Source organism: Tursiops truncatus, chromosome X (assembly GCF_011762595.2).
Source record: "Tursiops truncatus isolate mTurTru1 chromosome X, mTurTru1.mat.Y, whole genome shotgun sequence".
In the NCBI taxonomy this organism is placed as follows: Eukaryota; Metazoa; Chordata; class Mammalia; order Artiodactyla; family Delphinidae; genus Tursiops; species Tursiops truncatus.
The window spans coordinates 120,013,239-120,032,951 of record NC_047055.1 but is presented as its reverse complement, the minus strand read 5'-3'; the positions used below and the strand labels follow the sequence as shown (position 1 = coordinate 120,032,951).

The 19,713-nt window shown below is 45.3% G+C and overlaps 1 protein-coding gene across 3 annotated transcripts; it reads left to right on the top strand.

Moving 5' to 3' along the window:
- The first annotated feature begins 1,866 nt into the window (after window positions 1-1,866).
- MSL3 (MSL complex subunit 3) lies at window positions 1,867-18,041 on the top strand. 3 transcript variants are annotated; one of them, XM_019928540.3, is made up of 13 exons: window positions 1,868-2,024; window positions 3,251-3,333; window positions 3,734-3,829; window positions 4,164-4,264; window positions 5,066-5,151; window positions 5,697-5,819; window positions 6,627-6,787; window positions 7,561-7,719; window positions 9,242-9,504; window positions 10,194-10,303; window positions 14,124-14,223; window positions 14,583-14,667; window positions 17,250-18,041. In XM_019928540.3, exons 1-13 carry the CDS (start codon window positions 1,923-1,925, stop codon window positions 17,347-17,349), a joined length of 1,569 nt encoding a protein of 522 aa, XP_019784099.1. In that variant the 5' UTR covers window positions 1,868-1,922; the 3' UTR covers window positions 17,350-18,041. The 3 variants fall into 3 exon arrangements, with proteins under 3 accessions (XP_019784100.1, XP_019784099.1, XP_019784101.1); XM_019928541.3 differs by lacking the exon at window positions 3,734-3,829 and having other exon boundaries at window positions 1,867-2,024; XM_019928542.3 differs by lacking the exons at window positions 1,868-2,024; window positions 3,734-3,829 and adding an exon at window positions 2,645-2,661.
- The last annotated feature ends 1,672 nt before the right edge of the window (window positions 18,042-19,713 follow it).

Sequence of the window (19,713 nt, the reverse complement as noted above, 5' to 3'; positions counted from 1 at the left end):
CCTAATCTGGATGAGGGCTGCAACGGGTGTTCCCATTGGTGGGATTCGTAGCTTTTATGATACTGAAGGCTTTTGCATTCCTGGACTTTTTGGGGAGACGGGGAAAAAGACATTGCTCAAGGACATAAGGGGTAGAAATGGAGAGAAACAAAAGAAAGCAGCCAAAGTTTTGCTGTGAAAGCCTAGAATCTGGAGAGGAAATCTCCATTCACCAGCAAGAAAAATAAAAACATTAATACTTGAGTTATGGCTTAACCATGACATGCAATTGCTTGTGCCCCAGAGCTCCCCCTGCCATTTACGGGGAACACCATCGTCAAAATCTTGTCCCTGATAAACCACAACCTGAAGAGGAATCATGACTCCAGTTCTGGCTTCTCCACTGTATTATCCCAGACACAGGTCTTCCGTGGCTTCCCCCAACCTGTCCCTCCTCTGATAGCCCTTATTCTGGCCAATGGACCTAGCACTCACCCAACTGGTTATGCCAGAAAATCTGGAAGTCTTCCAAGATTCCTCCTTCACTTTCCACCTTCACATTCAATTGATCTCTGAGTTTTGTGGATTCTATTTCATAAATCCATAATCTATCCAATCAGTCTTCACTGTATGCTAAGAGTGTGCAATGATGAACTGGATGAGATTCCCTCCAGCCCTGCCTTCCCAAGCTTCAAGGAGTTGAGCATCTTAAAGAGGACATTTTGCAAATGAACAGCCCTCCTACTGCAGAGTAGTAAATGCAAGAAATGGATAAATAGAGGGCTGGTGGGGTGGGGGAAATCCCGGAGGGGTGTATCATCATCTAGGGAAGCCTGAGGGGTTTTCTCTTGGCTGTGTCCAAAGTGAAGTCTGTATGTGTACCAGGAACCCAGTGAAGGCGGAGGCAAGTGCAAATTTCTGGAGTCAAGAACAGAGCCCAGAGTGTGGCGGACTGGCAATTCACTACCACCCCAGAGCCTCAAAGCTGGTCTCCAGTTGGGTCTTAATTCAGCAACTACACTGCCTAAAGACTTTCCATTCCTCAAAAGAAAACAAACCCAGCACCATCCTTCCTGTCTGTAGAGGTTTGCCCTTCAAGAAGCGTCTCCCAGCATTTGTCATTCGTCCTGAGCATCCCCTCAGGTACCTGCTAGTACAACACCTCTCACCTGTAGGGAGTTTTCGGTGTACAGTATTGGAGAAGACAGACCTTGAGGGAGCATCTCTGCGAGTTCTGGGGGTTGGAAAACCATGGAACGACCTGGTAAGGACCCATCAGCCTCGCCGCCCACGGCTCACCCGCTGTCACTGGGAGCCTCCAGGCCTGCCACCTGCTTGTCCTGGCCCCGATATGTCCCAGTGCTTTATTCACTCTTCCACCACCCTTCGCCCCCCGCCCAAGGCCACTGCCCATCTAGACCCGACCCCAGCCCGACGTCCTCCCCGCGTGGCCACCGTGCTCTGCTAAGGTGGAGGATGCGGCGCGGCCAGGGAGCTCCCGGAAGGCAGCCGCCGGCCGGCTTCCCCACAGCCAGTGCCCACCCCAGACGGGCTCTCTCCTAGCGTCTCCCGTCCCCGGACCGGAGAGCGGGTGTCCGGCGCGAAGACCCTGTGGGCCCTGCTTCGGCCGCCTTTCCCAGGAGGTCGCGAGGGGCCGGCCGCTCTGCGGGCGGACCTCGGCCGCGGGCTCCCCACTCGCAGCCCAGCGGGGACTCGCAGGGGCGCGCTCGATCGGGAGCGCGCGCGCCCGGCTGCTCCGAGGTCCGGCAGTGGCGCGAGGCGGGCAGAGGCGGAGCCGAGGGCGGGCCGGTCGCAGCCTCCGCCAGTCCCCGCTCCTTCCCCACCACCCCAGCAGAAGCGCGCCACCTCCCCGCCCCCACTCCCCTCCCCCACCGCGCGCGCTCCTCCCGCCCCGGAGCCTCGCCCTCCGCCACGATGAGCAAATGAGCGCGAGCGAGGGCATGAAATTTAAATTCCACTCAGGGGAGAAAGTGCTGTGCTTCGAGCCTGACCCCACCAAGGCGCGAGTGCTGTACGATGCCAAGGTGCCGCCGCGGAGGGACAGGGAGGAGGCGCGGGACGGGGACCCCGGGACGGGAGGCGAATGCGGATGCGGGTGTGGACGGCGCCGCGGAGCGGGGGAAGTGGCGGGGCCCGGGTGCTCCCTGCTCGCGGCTCCTCGGCCTGCGCGGCGCCACACGGGCGACAGGGGCCGCTCTCAGAACACCGCGCTGGGGAGCCTGGGCCCGGGCGCTTCCGCTTCCGCTTCCGTCCGGTGCCTGGGGTGTACTGGCGCCCTCGGAATATGGTGTGCGAAGTCTTAGGCCGGGGAGCTGGCAGCGGGGTCCGCCTGTCCAGGAGATCGCTGGCACACAGCTTCTGCCTTGCGTTTAGCCCCTCATTCTGTGCGATCTAGTGCCGCGTGGGCTCCCAGTCGTGTCTAGGCTCGCCCCCTCCCGTAGGCCGCGACCCCCACCCCGAGGGCAAGGTTGCCCGGCTGTCATAGTCCTTCGGGGCCTTGCAGCATTTAGGTTTTCAGTCTCCGTGTCGCGCCCCGTGCCTGTCCGCCTAAGTCTCCGGGGCTCGGGGGACGTTGAGCCACATCTGCAGCAACTAAGGTCTGAACGGCCAGAGGGAGTTGGCCTCGCACTCCGGGAGTTGGGGACTAGCCCCGGGCCCCAGGTGTGTCTGGGAGGTGCTGCCCTTTGGGGGATTGCCCAAGCCTTCCGGGCTCTACATTTTACTTTCGGACTTTACCCCCGCTGCCCCCGTCTCAGTGTTCTGTTTGCTGTGCTTCCTCCCTCCCCGCCTTGAGTCTCCCCAAGGGTGACACGCCCCATCATTTGCCCCAGGCGTTTTCCAGGGGACACCGTTGGGAGGGATGGCGTTAAGCTGCGAGCCGAACTGGACCTGGACGCAGCGGAGCCCAGGAGACTACAACTCCCAAAGGTCTCTCGGCTGCAGCTCGCTTGTCTAGCCTGTACCCTTTTTAGTTAGTGACAGTTCGGCCGGCCAGTGGTTTCGGAAGCTGCACCCGTTCTCACACTCAGAGACCAATCGGGGTGGTTGGAGGGATGCTTCCTATTTTGAGGCATCCACTCAGAAAAAAAAATGGAATTGAAAGGAAAAATGTTTCAGTCCAGCTCTCTGTCTAAAAAAGGAGAGAATGCTTTCTTTTCTTTTACGAAAAGGTCTATGATTTAGTTTTTCTGATTCAGCTTCTAATATTCTCTATGCTCTATCGTTTGTGGACGATATTTCCTGGTTTCAGATTGTCGATGTTATTGTTGGGAAAGACGAAAAAGGCAGAAAGATCCCAGAATATCTGATCCATTTTAATGGTTGGAACAGAAGGTGAGTGTACTTGTTAAACCGGCCTGAAAATTGATCACCTCTGCACAGGAACATTGCAAACTTCTTTGTTAAGTTCTAGAGACACTCCTAGGAAAGTTTCATTTCCTGTTTTTGCTTTTTTAAAAAAATCAAACCTTGCCTACTCTGAAGAATGATTATTTCTAAGTCGATTATATTTGGATTCTCTATGGGTAATTTTGGAAACCCCAGTTGCTTCTGTGTCTGAATGAGTTCCGTTTTCAGTTTATTTACGTCTTTTTTGTGATTTTAAAATATTTAAATAGTTTTCTAAAATGTACGTAATTCTGAGACATCTGTTCCTGTGAGGTGCTTTTAACATTTGTTTCATATCAAACTAAAATAATGAATTTTACATTCTTTTCCTTTTTTGTTTGATTAGCTGGGATAGATGGGCAGCTGAAGATCATGTCCTTCGTGACACCGATGAAAATCGGAGATTACAGCGTAAATTGGCAAGGAAAGCTGTAGCTCGCCTGTAAGAATACAAAGAGCCTATAAATGTTACTCAGTGTGTTTTCTTTTAGTGTTTAGAATTTTTATGGAATAAAAGTTCTAAAATCTGGTAAACATGGTTTCTTAAGTAATTTTACATTTTTAAAGTGTGTTAGCGAATAGTGTTTCTATTGTATTCGAAATAACTGCTGTGCTTTCAGAGAGGTTATTGTGTAGTATTCTGAAGTGGAGATTACCAGTTCTGTTTTAAAGTTTAATTATATCTTAGGTACTTAAGAATTACTGTTATTGTGTTTTGGTTTTTTTCTCAAGACCAATATCAGTCATCGTCAGCATTTCAGTTGTGTTTGTTTCAGGAGAAGCACAGGAAGAAAGAGGAAGCGCTGCAGGTTGCCTGGTGTGGACTCTGTCTTAAAAAGCCTCCCTGCTGAAGAAAAAGATGAAAATGTTGAAAACTGTGAGTGGCTTGACTCATTTTCTCTGGTTAAAAGGAGTTTTACCTAGTTCTTTTATACCGCAGGATTGAGGGGGAAGATTCATTCGAATTACAGACAGGGAAACATTTTAAGCTCATTACATAAAACATTTGCCCCTTTTGTTGGTAACAATTAAAGTAGCAGTCAATAAGTTTCTAATTAGACTTCATCAGTCTTGCACATGACCACTGCCTTCTCAGCCAGTGTCTTTATATGGACCCCTCAGAGGTGCATTCTCATGTTTTCTTCTTGGTACATTGCTCCACTTATGAATGCGCCAGGGAACCATAGGGTCCTAGGTGACTGAACACTTGCAGATCATTTACCTGTGTGGTTTTTGCATTCCCTTGAAATTGGTGTTATATTTTTTCAAAATAAATTTCTATTCTGAAAGGTACAGTAATTGTGTTCAGCGCTTAAAATTTATGCAGGATAGGGCTTCCCTGGTGGCAGAGTGGTTGAGAGTCCGCCTGCCGATGCAGGGGACACGGGTTCATGCCCCGGTCCGGGAAGATCCCACATGCCACGGAGCAGCTGGGCCCGTGAGCCATGGCCGCTGAGCCTGCGCATCCGGAGCCTGTGCTCCGCAACGGGAGAGGCCACAACAGTGAGAGGCCCGCGTACCACAAAAAACAAACAAACAAACAAACAAAAAAATTTATGCAGGATAGTAGTTTATTATTACCAGCAGTAGGACATGCATGCCACCTTAAAGAATTGTAAACATAAGGGTTAGGGAAGTGTATAATGCAGGTTTGCCTGGTGTTTTTTGTTTTACCTAGCAATAAGCAGTTCCTCTGATGACAGTAGTGAAGAAAAGGATGAAGAAATAAGTGAAGAAAGTGATATTGAAGAAAAGACTGAAGTGGTATAAAGTTTTTATTGTAAAAACTCTTTGTCTTTGGCATATATTTTAGTGGTAAATTTCTAGTTGTGAAATGTTTTTTTTAACCAAATATTATAAAATTGTACTTCATATATAAGGGGAAATAGCCCTTAACCCTTACTTATAGTTACTGTAAGAACCTCTCCATGGCTCTTCATACCCATAAAGGGTTTTCACAAATCATAGTTACCTCTTTCTTTCCAGTGAAAGTGTGAACTTTTTATAATGCTGATTAAGTATCAGAGTTTGGCATATTCTGTTTGCCTGTCTACAAAGTTAACATGAATCCCACTGGTAAAGTTAAGTTGGGAAGAAGCAAAATAATCATTTGCAGTGTGGTTAGTGGCCTAAAACAAGTTAACTTTTGGCTTTTAATATACTTTTCATTAGAACACTTGGCATCATTACTGGTGTAAATGTCGAAGATTAACTGGGTTTGTTTCATTGTAGGCTGTCCTTATGTTAGTCCTTCTTTGGATATAGACTCTCTGTTTTAGGTAGCTAAAAATGGAATTGTGATATTGCAGAAGGAAGAACCGGAGCTGCATGCAAAAAAGGAAATGGAAGAAAGAACAATAACTATAGAAATCCCTGAAGTTCTGAAGAAGAAGCTTGAGGACGATTGTTACTATATCAACAGGAGGAAACGGGTATACAGGGATAACATATAAAACATGGATCTGTAATAGAGCTTTCATTTAGCTGTATTTTGCAATCTTAAAAAGTTGAGAACCTTGGAGGAATGAAATTCATATTTTAAGTTTTGTACTGAGTCGGGTTTTAAACTTCTCTGACAGTACTGTTCTGCTGATGAAAGTGTGCAGTCTTTTCCAGCCCTGGCTGCCCATTAGAATCTTCTAGGGAGCTTCGCAAAGTCCTGATGCCTGGGCTTCAACCAAGAGGTCAAGGTGAAATTGATTCTTGGTGTTGGGGGTGGCAGCTGTGGATATCTTAGAGGCTCCGCAGGTGGTTCTAATGGATCACTAAGCTGAGAATCACTGCTTGCATTTATTTTAAAAATTATTACTGTAATCTACATGGGGATATGATCAGTAGAAGAAAAACGTCAAAGAGCTTCAAAGCACATTTGCTTAAAAAATTATCTTCAAACACAATTGGCTTTATTTTTGAGCTTCAAAAATGATGTAGAGGGCTTCCCTGGTGGCGCAGTGGTTGAGAGTCCGCCTGCCGATATCGGCACGGGACACGGGTTCCTGCGCCGGTTCGGGAAGATCCCACATGCCGCGGAGCGGCTGGGCCCGTGAGCCATGATGGCCGCTGAGCCTGCGCGTCCGGAGCCTGTGCTCCGCAACGGGAGAGGCCACAGCAGTGAGAGGCCCGCGTACCGCAAAAAAAAAAAAAAAAAAAAAAAAGATATAGACAAGACCACTGTTTCTTGGAATGTATGGTTTATACAATGGGATGTATACATCAGATGTTTATATTTTTGTTAACAGTTAGTGAAACTTCCATGCCAGACCAACATCATAACTATTTTGGAATCATACGTGAAGCATTTTGCTATCAATGCAGCCTTTTCAGCCAATGAGAGGCCTCGCCACCATCACACTATGCCACATGCCAACATGAATGTGCATTATATCCCAGCAGAAAAGAAGTAAGTAGGGGAGGGATGCTTGGCGTTTCATGGTTCGCTTCGGGTATTAGAGAAGTGACTTCCATTTAGAACAAGTAACATGTCTCTGTTTCAGTTATTATGAATTCATTTACTATAGCACTTGATGATTCACGTAATAACCAGTTTAATTTCAAAATATTGTCCCTTTTTCGGAATGTTCAGTAACTCCTTAGGTATGTGGTGTGGATCCATTGAGTATATGCAGTGCCTCAACACCTGGAGTTTTTTTCAATGATGTAATTTAGGGAGATAACTCTTTTTCTTCCTTGAGAAGAACCAGAATGGGGGATGAGAATTTTATCGAGGCTTGTTTACAAACAGGTCTTTATCCTAGTCTGAGTAATTGTCCTTATAGCTTGCCTTGGGCACATGAGCCAGCAGGAGTAGAATCAGACACGTAGATTGTTCAAGTTTAAACAGGTGTGTTAGTTCGTCAGGACCGCCCCCTTCAGCTCCTGGTGATTGGGGTCTGTCCACCTTCTGCAGCACAGACTGCTTGGGCTCCTTGTGTGGCACTGGGCATATTCATTTGTGTTCAGTGTGGTAAGGTAAAATTACTTATTGCACTTTATATTATAGATCTGTGTTCCCATTTAATTCTTTATTATTAGCATCTACAGGCTAACTTTATTTTTTACACACATAGGTATAGTATATAGCATTTAAAACTCTTCCTTCTTAAAATGTGCAATTTCACTGTGACATTTTGGAAAGTTCTTTTATTGCATCTCTAATCTCTTTAATCCTCGCAGCGTTGACCTTTGTAAGGAGATGGTGGATGGATTAAGAATAACCTTTGATTACACTCTCCCATTGGTTTTGCTTTATCCATATGAACAAGTTCAGTATAAAAAGGTGACTTCGTCCAAATTTTTTCTTCCGATTAAGGAAAGTACCACAAACACTAATAGGTAAGTTAACTTGCAGTTCAACCATCAGATATCATCAATGAAATAGCTAAATCTGTTTTTGAAGATTTCCATTGGATGCTATGGGGCCAACACGTTTGGAGGAGGGAGTAAATTGCAAAGCGCCCATACTGGTGGTTTTCTTTTTTCCTGGGTAAGCTAAGTCGTCATTCACTTGCAAATGGCTCTAAAAGGTTTTACCAAGTGAAGATTTCAGTGTAGAGAAGTTGGCTCTCGTGTAGCCATCCTGTGCTTTCCAAAGACAGTTGGGTGAAGAGAGCACGGCCTGAGAAAGGTAGATGTGGGTTTGAATTTGGCTCCCTCGCGTATAGGTTGTGTGGCTTGGGGAGGTGTCTTCTGAGCCTCTTGCTTTTGCCTCTGTACGATGAAAGAACATTTGCTTCTGTAGGTAGTTATTAAATGGGGACGTTCATAAAGGGCTGGCCACCTTTGCCCTTCAGGTAAGGTTAGTTTCCTTCTCGGTCTGCTGTGTCACCACTTTCTTCCCTCAGTGGCCAAGCATTTCCAAATATATTTTCTTTGGCGGGGTTGAAAGTCCCCCAGCCTGAGTCTATGCCTACATCTGTGTAAGCTACTTCCCTCTCCCTCGAGGCCTGTCTTCCTGAGGGTGGTCTGTTCTCATGATTTCCATTCATCCATCTCTTGCCTGTTTACCATCTGCCTTTGTCTCCCACCTCCCTCTGCTCCCAAGGGGCACTGACAGCCTCCCACTTGGTGTGCCATGTGTCGGCCACCTTTCCTCCCACCCCATCCCTTTCCTTCCCGGGTCCTGTCTCCTGGTTGTCTGCCTCATGACCGTCTCTTCTCAGCCTGCCTTCCTTCCCCATTGGTTCCACCCCATTTGAGAGGCCTGTGTGACTCACTGGGGACCTGTGTTGATGTCCCCATGCCCTCCTCCAAACCTCGAGGTTCCCAGTGTCTGGGGTGGACCGTGTGTTGCCACAAAATTTGGCCGATGTTTCTGGCGTTTCTAATCTTACCAGTAGTTACACTGTGATGAGATAATGTGGTATTATTCTCTCCACCAGGGTTTCTCAACCTTGGCTCTACTGATGTTTTGAACCGTATCATCTTTTGTGGTGGGACCGTCCTGTGCATTGTAGGAAGTTGGGCAGCATCCCTGGGCTCCACCCATTAGATCCCAATGGCACTTTCCCAGTTGTGACAATCAAAACTGTCTCCAGAAGGTGTCAGTGTCCCCTGGCAGAGTGGAATCACTCCCAGTTGAGAACCACTGATCTAAAACAAGTATAAAAGGGCATCACAATCTTTAATGCCAGTGTGCCTTGAGAAATTATTTAAAGGGTTAAAATGATTTAATAGGTTTAGTTACTTTTGAAGAAAATATTCGTTTTGGCACATCTGGAAGTGAAAGTTTCTAAGCCTCCTGGAGTGGAGTGGAGGGTGTGTTTACTGTGTGAAAGAAGACGTTGAAGAACCCCTCCAGGTTTTACAGAGATTCTGTGGGCCAGGCACGTGTGACGTTCTCCCCTGTCTTCCGCAGGAACCCAGAGGAGCTCTCTCCAAGCCCACCTTTGTTGAATCCATCCACACCACAGTCCGCAGAGAGTCAGCCAACCACAGGCGAGCCAGCCACCCCCAAAAGGCGCAAAGCCGAGCCGGAAGCCTTGCAGTCTCTGAGGCGGTCCACACGCCACTCCGCTAATTGCGACCGGCTGTCGGAGAGCAGCGCCTCGCCTCAGCCCAAGCGCCGGCAGCAGGACGCGTCTGCCAGCATGCCCAAGTTGTTCCTGCACCTGGAAAAGAGTAGGTCCACTCCCCATGCAGGAAGGCTCCGCCGGGGAGAGCCGATGTTGCACTTCGTGCTCCTGAAACGACTGCAGCCGGCAGGAGGTGCTGGGGGAGAACAGGACGAGCACAGGGTCACATCCAGATTCGCCTGCTCAGCTCTGGGAATTTGACTCCGGAGTTCGGCCCGCCTGAGGCTCATGAGGCATTGTCCCTAACCTACCCTCAGCTATAGCTAGGAGAAGGGAGCCCCCCACGCCTTCAGCTCCGCAGCGTGGATCCTTGGCGCTGACCGGTTAGAACTGGCCCGCAAGTCTGGTAGCAGCCCCTCCCCTCAGCCCTAATCTGCCGGTACTGGGCGGTACTGGGCGGTACTGGGCAACCGCCAGTTACTTCCGGTCCCTATGGATTTGCCTCTGCTGGGCGTGTGTTCATATCAGTAGAATCGTACTATATGTGGCCTTCTGTTTGCGGCTTCTTTCACTTAACATAATGTTTTCAAGGTTCATCACATAGCATATCTCAGTACTTGATTCCTTTGCTTTCCTTTTTTCCGCCAAATAATGTTCCAGGTATTGTCTTTAATAGGGAAGTCTTATTGTTAAAGATTAATAACGTCTCTGCTGCTTGTAAAGGTCTTCCAGCAATCTTTAATTCAGTAACTGTGTGATTTACAAGTGAATAATTGACATCTTTTCCTTTTGAAGAGACACCCGTTCATAGCAGATCATCCTCACCCGTTCCTCTGACCCCTAGCAAGGAAGGGAGTGCGGTGTTTGCTGGCTTTGAAGGCAGAAGAACTAATGAAATAAATGAGGTAAAGAGTTAGTGCCTGCTGTTCATCCCCAGTGAGTCCTTCCTTCTGTGGTTTCTTAAATCCTGCAGGAGGAAGTTGGGTTTTCTTAGAAGAAGCATTATGTTACTCTTGCTGCGGATAGTAACAGAATTGTTCATATGATTGTAACGTATTTGTGGTTTCTAAAATGAGACAATGGTTAGGACTCCAGCCCTACACTTAACATTCATCTTTTATTTCAAATAAGTACAAGTATTGAAGTGTGAGGATTTTCATTTTATGGAACAGTTATCAGCACATCTTTTCTGCAAAAGGCCAGAAAGTAAATATTTTAAACCTTGTGGGCCACACAGTTGCTGTTGAGCCTACCCACCCCCGAAGCATCCACAGGCACTCTGTGAATGAATGAGTGTGCTGCGGTCCAATGAAACTTTATTCATGGATGCTGAAATTGGAACATCAGATAATTTTTGTATGTTATGAAATATTCCACTTTGGGCATTTTCTCAATCATTTAAAAATAAGAAACCCATCCTCGGGACTTCCCTGGTGGCACAGTGGTTAAGAATCCGCCTGCCAATGCAGGGGACACGGGTTCGAGCCCTGGGCCGGGAAGATCCCACATGCCGCGGAGCCACTAAGCCCGTGCGCCACAGCTACTGAGCCTGCGCTCTAGAGCTCGTGAGCCACAACTACTGAGCCTGCGTGCTGCAACTACTGAAGCCTGCGTGCCTAGAGCCCACGCTCTGCAACAAGAGAAGCCACAATGAGAAGCCCGCACACCGCAACAGAAGAGCAGCCCCCGCTCGCCGCAACTAGAGAAAGCCCGTGCGCAGCAACAAAGGCCCAACGTGGAGAAAAATAAATAAAATAAATGAAATAAATAAATATTTTTTAAAAACCATCCTCAACAGTAGTATTATCATCATCCCTTTGAGGGCATGCTATATGCCCGCATTGTGCCAGGCGCTTGACCTAAATTACCTCGAGTTCTCGAGAATAGCCTCACCACCAGAGTTCCATTTTATGGATGGGAAAACTTCAATTTAAAACTATTTTTAAGGCCAGTTAACTGAGGTAGGTAGTGAGTGTTTCAGGAGTTCGGGAGATGTCTTAGCCCACTGGGGTATTCTGTGAATCTCACCTAGGAAGTGGGATTTTTCTTGTTTCTGTGCATAGGGAAGGATGGCTTTACTAGAAAGAATATTTGATGACAGGGGTCGGCAAACTTTTCTTATACAGAGTCAGATTGTAAATATCTTCAGGGTTGTGCACCAGCGTGAAAACAGTATGGAAAGTTCACAAATGAATGAGTGTGCAGTGTCCCTCCAAAATTCATTCACGCACGCTAGTAATTGAATTTCATATGACTTTCATATGTCGTGAAGTATTATTCATTTGATTTTTTAAAAACCATTAAAAACGTAACCGTGGGGCTTCCCTGGTGGCGCAGTGGTTGGGAGTTCGCCTGCCAATGCAGGGGACGCGGCTGGGCCCGCAGGCCATAGCCGCTGGGCCTGCGCGTCCGGAGCCTGTGCTCCGCAGCCGGAGAGGCCACAGCAGTGAGAGGCCCGCGTACTGCAAAAAAAAAAAAAAAAAAAAACGAAAAACGAAACCGTTCTTAGCACATGGGGGTTGGATTTGGCCCAAGGGCTGTAAGTTGGCCGACCCCTGCTAGAAAACTCAATTTGTGTTACAGTGATGTTGAGGGAAGATTTAGGAAATTCCTAGTGCAAGCAGTCCCTGATTTTCCATTTTTCAGACAAGAGGGCCCTGCAAGTGTTATTATTTATGGGGAATCATGTTCCTTCTAGAAGACATCTGAATATTGAGGCACGGCCATTCCCTATCTGGTCACTGGTGCAAGGCCGCCATCTAGTGGTTATAGGTAGAGCTGTAAGCTCTAGTGAAAAAGGATTTCTAGTCAATGGTTGGAGTTGGGCAGACTCTCAATGATTCGTGAGACCTTAGTGCATTCCCCCTCCATAAGTGCCTATACTGGAGTATGTTTTCCCCAGGGCTCTGCATCCTGACCACCTGAGACTCACTCTCCCAATGACGTTCACTGCCCCACCACATGCGGAGGGTCTGGACTCACATTCCTGCTTGAGATCACAGGTGGTTCCCGTGCACACCCCAGTTAAGAATCCTCCACTAGAAACCTGTTATTTTCCCCCATAATGCATCTTTGATAAATAGGAGATGATTCACTGCACTGAGATGCAAAATTGAGTGAGGTAGACTGGCTTGCTAACTAACCAGATGAGCTGCTTTTGCACACGTGCACTTCATGCCTCCAGTGATCTCAGACTCCCCTATGTTCACTTTGAGTATCATTGTCGAAAACAGTTCCCGAGCTTCAGCTGTGTGCACCACGGGGTTAGGTGCTGGGGATAGTGTAAAGGTGCTGAAACTTACTCCTACCCTGAGCCTTGTACAGCACAGAAGGGTGGGGTCAGTGAGGCAAGGGCTGAAGCCCAGACATTCTGCATGGAGTCATATGGAACCGTGGTGGTACTTGTTAACTTCTATGATTTCATTTGATTAAATTGACTACATCATCAGCCTTTCTCGGGTCGTTTTGGCATCCTTCTGCTTGGTCTTGTAGAGGGTTTCCTTTGACGCTACTATTTCCAGATTAAATTTGACAGATCTCAAAAAGCAAAACAGCAACTCAGGAGAAGTGTTCTATAATTTGCTGAAGTATTTCTGTGGAAGCTCATCAGAGAGTTTTGAAATTCAACTCTTACTTTAACAAAAGCCCCCAATCCACCCACAGTTCTGAAATTCAAAGCGAAGGAAAAGAAATCAGTTACCAGGGTTGAAGTCTATTTTCACTTGATTCAATGGATGAAATTAGGTTCCAAAGTGAATCTAACATAGCAGAAAATTAGACAACCTTGAAACAATGGTAACATCATTACTCAAAACATCTTTGGATCACTTTTTATTGCTTCACTGTCTAAAAAGAATTTTCAGTAAAGGAAAAGGGGCAAGATGACCAAAACAGTTACAGCTAATTTACAGGTAGTAGCTATTGAAAATTAGAAAATAAAATATTTCCCTAATCTAATTTTAAGTCTTCCTTCCTCATTTTATTTAATTTTATAAGTTTGTGTTATTTGATATAGTGGCATTTTTTTTTAATTTATTTATTTATTTTTGGCAGTGTTGGGTCTTCGTTGCTGCACGCGGGCTTTCTCTAGTTGCAGCGAGCGGGGGCTACTCTTCGTTGCGGTGCATGGGCTTCTCATTGTGGTGGCTTCTCTTGTTGCAGAGCATGGACTCTAGGTGCGCGGGCCTCAGTAGTTGTGGCACGTGGGCTCAGTAGTTGTGGCTCGTGGGCTTTAGAGCGCAGGCTCAGTAGTTGTGGCACAGGGGCTTAGTTGCTCCGTGGCATGTGGGATCTTCCTGGACCAGGGCTCGAACCCATGTCCCCTGCATTGGCAGGTGGATTCTTCACCACTGCGCCACCAGGGAAGCCCGAGTGGCATATTTTTTTCATCGTCATACAATTTGTCATAATTTTTAGGTGGTTAGAAGTGTCTCCATGTTGCCAAGGAAGGTGGGATGGCTTCAGAACCTCCACATTGGTTTCTTGTCATTGTTTTGTTCCACATTTGGTTTCCTCCCATTTTCTGATCCAGCTGTGAGGCAGCTCCAGAGGTGCCAGAGGGATGGGAAGCTTGGGTGTGGAAATGTGACACTTGATGGGTGATGTCTTTCTGCTGGCCTGAGAATGTCAGTGTGTATGTGTTTCTGCCGGGATTCCAAATGTTCAGATCTGTTGGTAGTGGAGTGTTAAGATATAACAACAAAGCATTCAATCTGCTTTTCCCAGGTCCTCTCCTGGAAACTTGTACCCGACAGTTACCCGCCAGGTGACCAGCCACCTCCACCCTCTTACATTTATGGGGCGCAACACTTGCTGCGATTGTTCGGTAAGAAATCCTGGTCCCTGCTTTCTTCTTGCCCTTTTTATTTTCTTTTTTGATTTTAACACTTATAAGCTTATGTACATCTTGTGGTAATTTTGGCGTCTAAGAAAAATCATTAAATGTTGATCTCAAAAAAAAAACACCGAAAGAATCTTAAATTTCATAAAAATTGTGTTTGTAATGTTTGTACTACTACTCTGTTTTTGTGTTCAGTAAGAGTTTTGGTGTTGCTCGGCAACGTAGATGTTAATTTCAATTCAAATAAAGACGCATGGGGCGCCAGAGGATCCCTGAGTGTGTCCTACTCATCGCCAGATTCTGCCGATTGATTGTAAATGGTTTTGCTTTTATTTTTAATGCAGTGAAACTTCCAGAAATCCTTGGAAAGATGTCCTTTTCTGAGAAGAATCTGAAGGCTTTACTGAAGCACTTTGATCTCTTTCTGAGGTATTGTTATTAGTTTGTCAAAACTTACTCTGCCACCTTATATATGACTTTTCTGAACTTGTCTTCAGCAGATGTGGAAGCTAGCTCTGTGGTATTTTAAATGGTAGCAGTATTACCCAAGTATGGTTGGTTCTAACAGTAATTGTAACATGGGGGTTTGGGGCTATTTTTTTCATAGTTTATCTGGTTTCTAAGTGAAGGGTATTCAATGTACGGAGGTAAAATTTTTTGGTGTCACTAGAAGAATCCAGTTGGATAACCATGTGAATAGAAAATTAATTTTCTAAAGAAGTGATTGAGGTTGATAATAATTTAATTCTATGTATTTTATTCAGGAGTACCCTAAGTATGTGACTTTTCTTTGTTGCATGTATATAAACTAACTTAAATTTACAGGTCTGATTTTGGTGTCTGTTCTGGAGTTAAGATAAATGTGCTGATAGTTTGTGAGTTCGGAGAAAGGTATTGTTTCCTTCACCTGACAGAGCCAGTCATTTTATTAGCGTCAGATCATTTGTCCCGAGGCTCTCTCCCCTCCCCCGCATCTGGGGCTGTGGACCCCAGGCTCCATTATGCCTGTGGCCTAACTCTCCCACCCAGATGTCTATTGACCAGTTCCTCTTGGCGTTCAAGGCTGGTTGTCACTCTGCCTCACCCAGCTTGTCACATCTCCCTGACCTGTTTCTTGATTCTCTTTAAGGGGGTACCTTTTCCTTGTATTTAGTCCCCAACCTGCAAGAGCTAATCAAGTAGGATTCACCAGAGTGGAGACCACTCCAGCCAGAGAAATGGGTCTTGGAGTTTTTAAAAGATATTTGTGTGGGTATTTTGAATAAAGTATCCAATAAGTGGAATTAGACTTTATAACATTTTATTAGAAACAAGTTTCAAAAACGCTCTCTTCCCCTCCAGCCTCCCCCTCAAAAAAAGCCACAGCTCTGTTTGGCTTCAACATTTCGTTAAGCTGAAATCAAATAATGCCAAAATGAGACAGCTGCAAGTTAGCATAGGAGAGGCTGCTGATTTTGAGTTATGCGCAATACGAAATAGAAATTAGGGTTTTAGAAGGTAACTCAGAAAGATTTACAAATAAATGTAGTACGGTTGACCCTTGAACAACATGGGTTTGATCTGCACAGATCGACTTATATGCGGATTTTTAAAAATAGTAAATACTATGTAGTACTACATGATCCATGTGGTTGGTTGAGTCTAGGGATTTGGAAGAACAGTGGATATGGAGGGCCCAACTGTAAGTTATACAGGGATTTTCAACTGTGTAGGGGGTCGGCGCCCCTGACCCACACATTGTTCAAGGGTCAGCTGTAATGGGTTTTGAAAATGTATCCAAAGACGTTAACTAGAGAATCAATGGATCAGTAATTGCTGTAGGAAGGGTACACTCAAAGAAGACAGAGTTATCTCTCAAATGAATTTTGATTTGGTTTTTACTAAAGAAGGTATTGCAGAGGTTTATCCTTATCTTTTTAGGAATTTGGACAGGTGGGAAGAGGCAGGGGAAACAAACAAGGGGCTAATTACTTAGCTTACTAGCTAATGTGGCCCGTGTGAGAATGTTTTAGCCATTCATGGTGAAATATTTGATACTTCAGAGTCAAGGTAGTACCTCTGTGTTGCGGATTCTTGAGTGGCTACATTTTAACATCCATCCATAGTCAGGCATAAGTCAGTGCTGCTTACCTATTTTGGTGGAACTGCAGCACCTTTTGGCATGGCAAATTGGGCCACAAAATGCTCTTCACTAATTAAACCATTCAGTTTTGATTTAACTTAGGCCATGTAAGTACTGTGAATTTCTCAGGTGACATTTATTGAGTTTATAATTGATTTTTTACAGTTTTTTTTTTGTTGTTGTTGTTTGCGGTACGCGGGCCTCTCACTGTTGTGGCCTCTTCCGTTGCGGAGCACAGGCTCCGGACGCACAGGCCCAGCGGCTACGGCTCACGGGGCCAGCCGCTCTGCGGCACATGGGATCTTCCCGGACCGGGGCACGAACCCGCGTCCCCTGCACCAGCAGGCGGACTCTCAACCACTGCGCCACCAGGGAAGCCCCTATAGTTTGTTTTTAAAAGAGGAAAATGTGGGACTTCCGTGGTCAAGTGGCTAAGACTCCATGCTCCCAATGCCGGGGGCCCGGGTTCCATCCCTGGTCAGGGAACCGCATGCCACAACTAAAGATCCTGCGAGCCTCAACTAAGACCTGGCGTAGCCAAATATAAATAAGTAAATAAAGAAATGAGGAAAATGTAGAAATAGTCACGAGGCCTTTTTGCACAGAAGTGATTATATAATCAAGACTGCCACCTAGTGGAGTTTACGTTCTATTTCTGTTTGTACACTTGATAGTGAAAGGATTCCAATGAAATAGTCATTAACGTCGAAGCCGGATATGTGCAATGAAAGTAACCAGTATATAGACATCGAGATTATATTCATTATTTTTTTTTCTATCTCATACAGAAAAGAGTGAAATGTTAGAGTGGTTGGAAGTTAAAATTTTGCTTCTTGGTATTTGGCCTTTGTTGTGGTGATCATAGAGGCTATTTGTTTTCTTTTTCCAGGTTTTTAGCAGAATACCATGATGACTTTTTCCCAGAGTCTGCCTATGTTGCTGCCTGTGAGGCGCACTACAGCACGAAGAACCCCAGGGCGATTTATTAAGGTTTTGATGGTTCTGGAAGAACAGCTTCTCTATCTAGCTTTGCACTCTCCGTTCCCGATAAAGAACTAGGGAGTTGGTGGGCCTTCCTTACAGGCAGAGCGAATGCGACACTCGCCTTGGGGGTGTGTGGCAGAGGTGGGCCCATTTGTTTGAGTTGCTTACCTACCGTAGTTATTTCTGTTAAGGATTACTTCCTAGGTACCTGAACGGCCTCCAACGTGTGACCCTTGCCACAGTACATGTCATCTGTGACGGCGGGCAAAGAGCAGCTGTGTTCACAGTGAAATGTTCACGAAAGTATGCATAGGTTGGGCTGTTTCAGTAGATGGAGTTACTTGTTAGCAATAACCACATTTTTTAGTTATTTGTTAGCATTAAACAAAATTGTTTTGCAAACCGTTTTCATTCCTGTGATAAGGCTGAGCAACAAAACATTAGTTTTGCTTGGAAACTAAAAAGTAGTCCCAGAATATTTTAGAGGGGGTTGATATTGATGGCAAAAGAAAATTTGCAGCTATACATTTGCTTGTTACAGTTCCTTTTCTATAAAACCTTATTTTTGGTGATCTAAATAAAGCATTGCCTGAATGTTTGAGATTTTATAGCTACACTTGGTTGTGTAATGTTATAGTTCCCTTTCTGTAGGATGTTATTTTGGGTGATCTCAAATAAATCATCTTGTTGGAAAGAACCAAGAGAGAGTTTTCACTCTGGTCTTGTCCTCTTTCTTCATTGTAGAAAAACAGCAAGGTAACTTTGATTCATAACTTTTTTGTGTTTTATTTTGTTTTCCCTTTGTGACTTTTTTATTAAGGACTTTTGTTTTCCTTTCCTTCTTTGATTTTGCCTGACTAGAAGGTGGTTACTGGAAGTTGGGATAGCTCCTCGCTGGTTTGGGGCCAACGTATTTATCCTCTTCCAACATTACCAGCTGATGGTCTCTGAAGTCATCCTTCTAATCCTCACCTAAGTCTCTCACATGCCTGCCCTTTTCCCCAGGATATTTTAGAAAGTTCCAGCTCTGTTTGAGGGATACCAGTACCATACAAGCCTTGGACATAGCATCTGCATTTTCTCGTAGCTCGGTTTAGTTGACCTTAATTTCCAAAGATCACTGGACATGAACGACAAGAGCCACAGGGAGTTTCAAAACTCTCTAAATGGTTCCATCAAAGAGACTTCTGTATACACTGACCCGTGAGAATCAGAACCTCGAAGTCGAGTAATGTCATCTTAGTGCACATAGTTGCTAAGCAAACGTCAGGTTTTGGCTTCTAACCTGGAGTAGCATTTGGGTTCGTGCTAGGTTTCATCTCCATTTGGTTTATGCAATGCTTGTTTAAATCTGGTGCACCTGCAGTATGCTCTGAATTGTTGAAAAAGTTAAATCAGTAATTATCATAGCCTGGAAAAGAAAAAATTTTTCTTTTATTAAGAATCTACTTGTTCAATGTCCCCAATGAAATGAACACAGACTGTCTCTTGGAACATTTATATAGTTATATACCTTGAGTTTACAATTAATGCATTTTCTAATAATGAACAATTATTTTCTTCCCTTAAAGGCATTTTTCTGTGTGTGTGTGGCTTGCGCATGTGGGATATTAGTTCCCCGACCAGGGATCAAACGTGTGCCCCCTGCAGTGGAAGTGCAGAGTCCTAACCACTGGACTGCCAGGTTCTTAATCACAACTTCCCTTAAGCTGATTATTTGTACCTTAGGTTTGATTTAAATAACTGTTCAAAGTATTATCCCTTTATTGTATATTGCTAATAATTTTTCAAATAATTCATCAGTTAAAAAAATGATTTAAATGTCTAGACTGGACTTCCCTGGTGGCGCAGTGATTAAGAATCCGCCTGCCAGTGCAGGGGACACGGATTCAAGCCCTGTTCCGGGAAGATCCCACATGCCGCGGAGCAACTAGGCCCATGCACCACAACTACTGAGCCCGTGTGCCACAACTACTGAAGCCCACTTGCCTAGAGCCCGTGCTCCACAACAAGAGAAGCCACTACAACGAGAAGCCCGTGCACCGCAACGAAGAGCAGCCCCTGCTCGCCACAACTAGAGAAAGCCCGTGCACAGCAATGAAGACCCAACGCAGCCAAAAATGAATAAATTTTTAAAAATTAAAATAAATTTAAAAACTTTAAAGTAAATGAATTTAAATGTCTAGACCATCCTTATAAAAATTATACATTATCCTTTTTTTGTCAATTTTTATAGTTACTTTCCTAAACTGCCAAATCTTGCAGTTAAGTATCACATCATTGGATTAATGTCTTCCTTTTAAGTTGTTTAAAGATGTATTGAAAGTATTTCTATAACTTGTGTGTCATATCAGTTGTACTAGGACTTT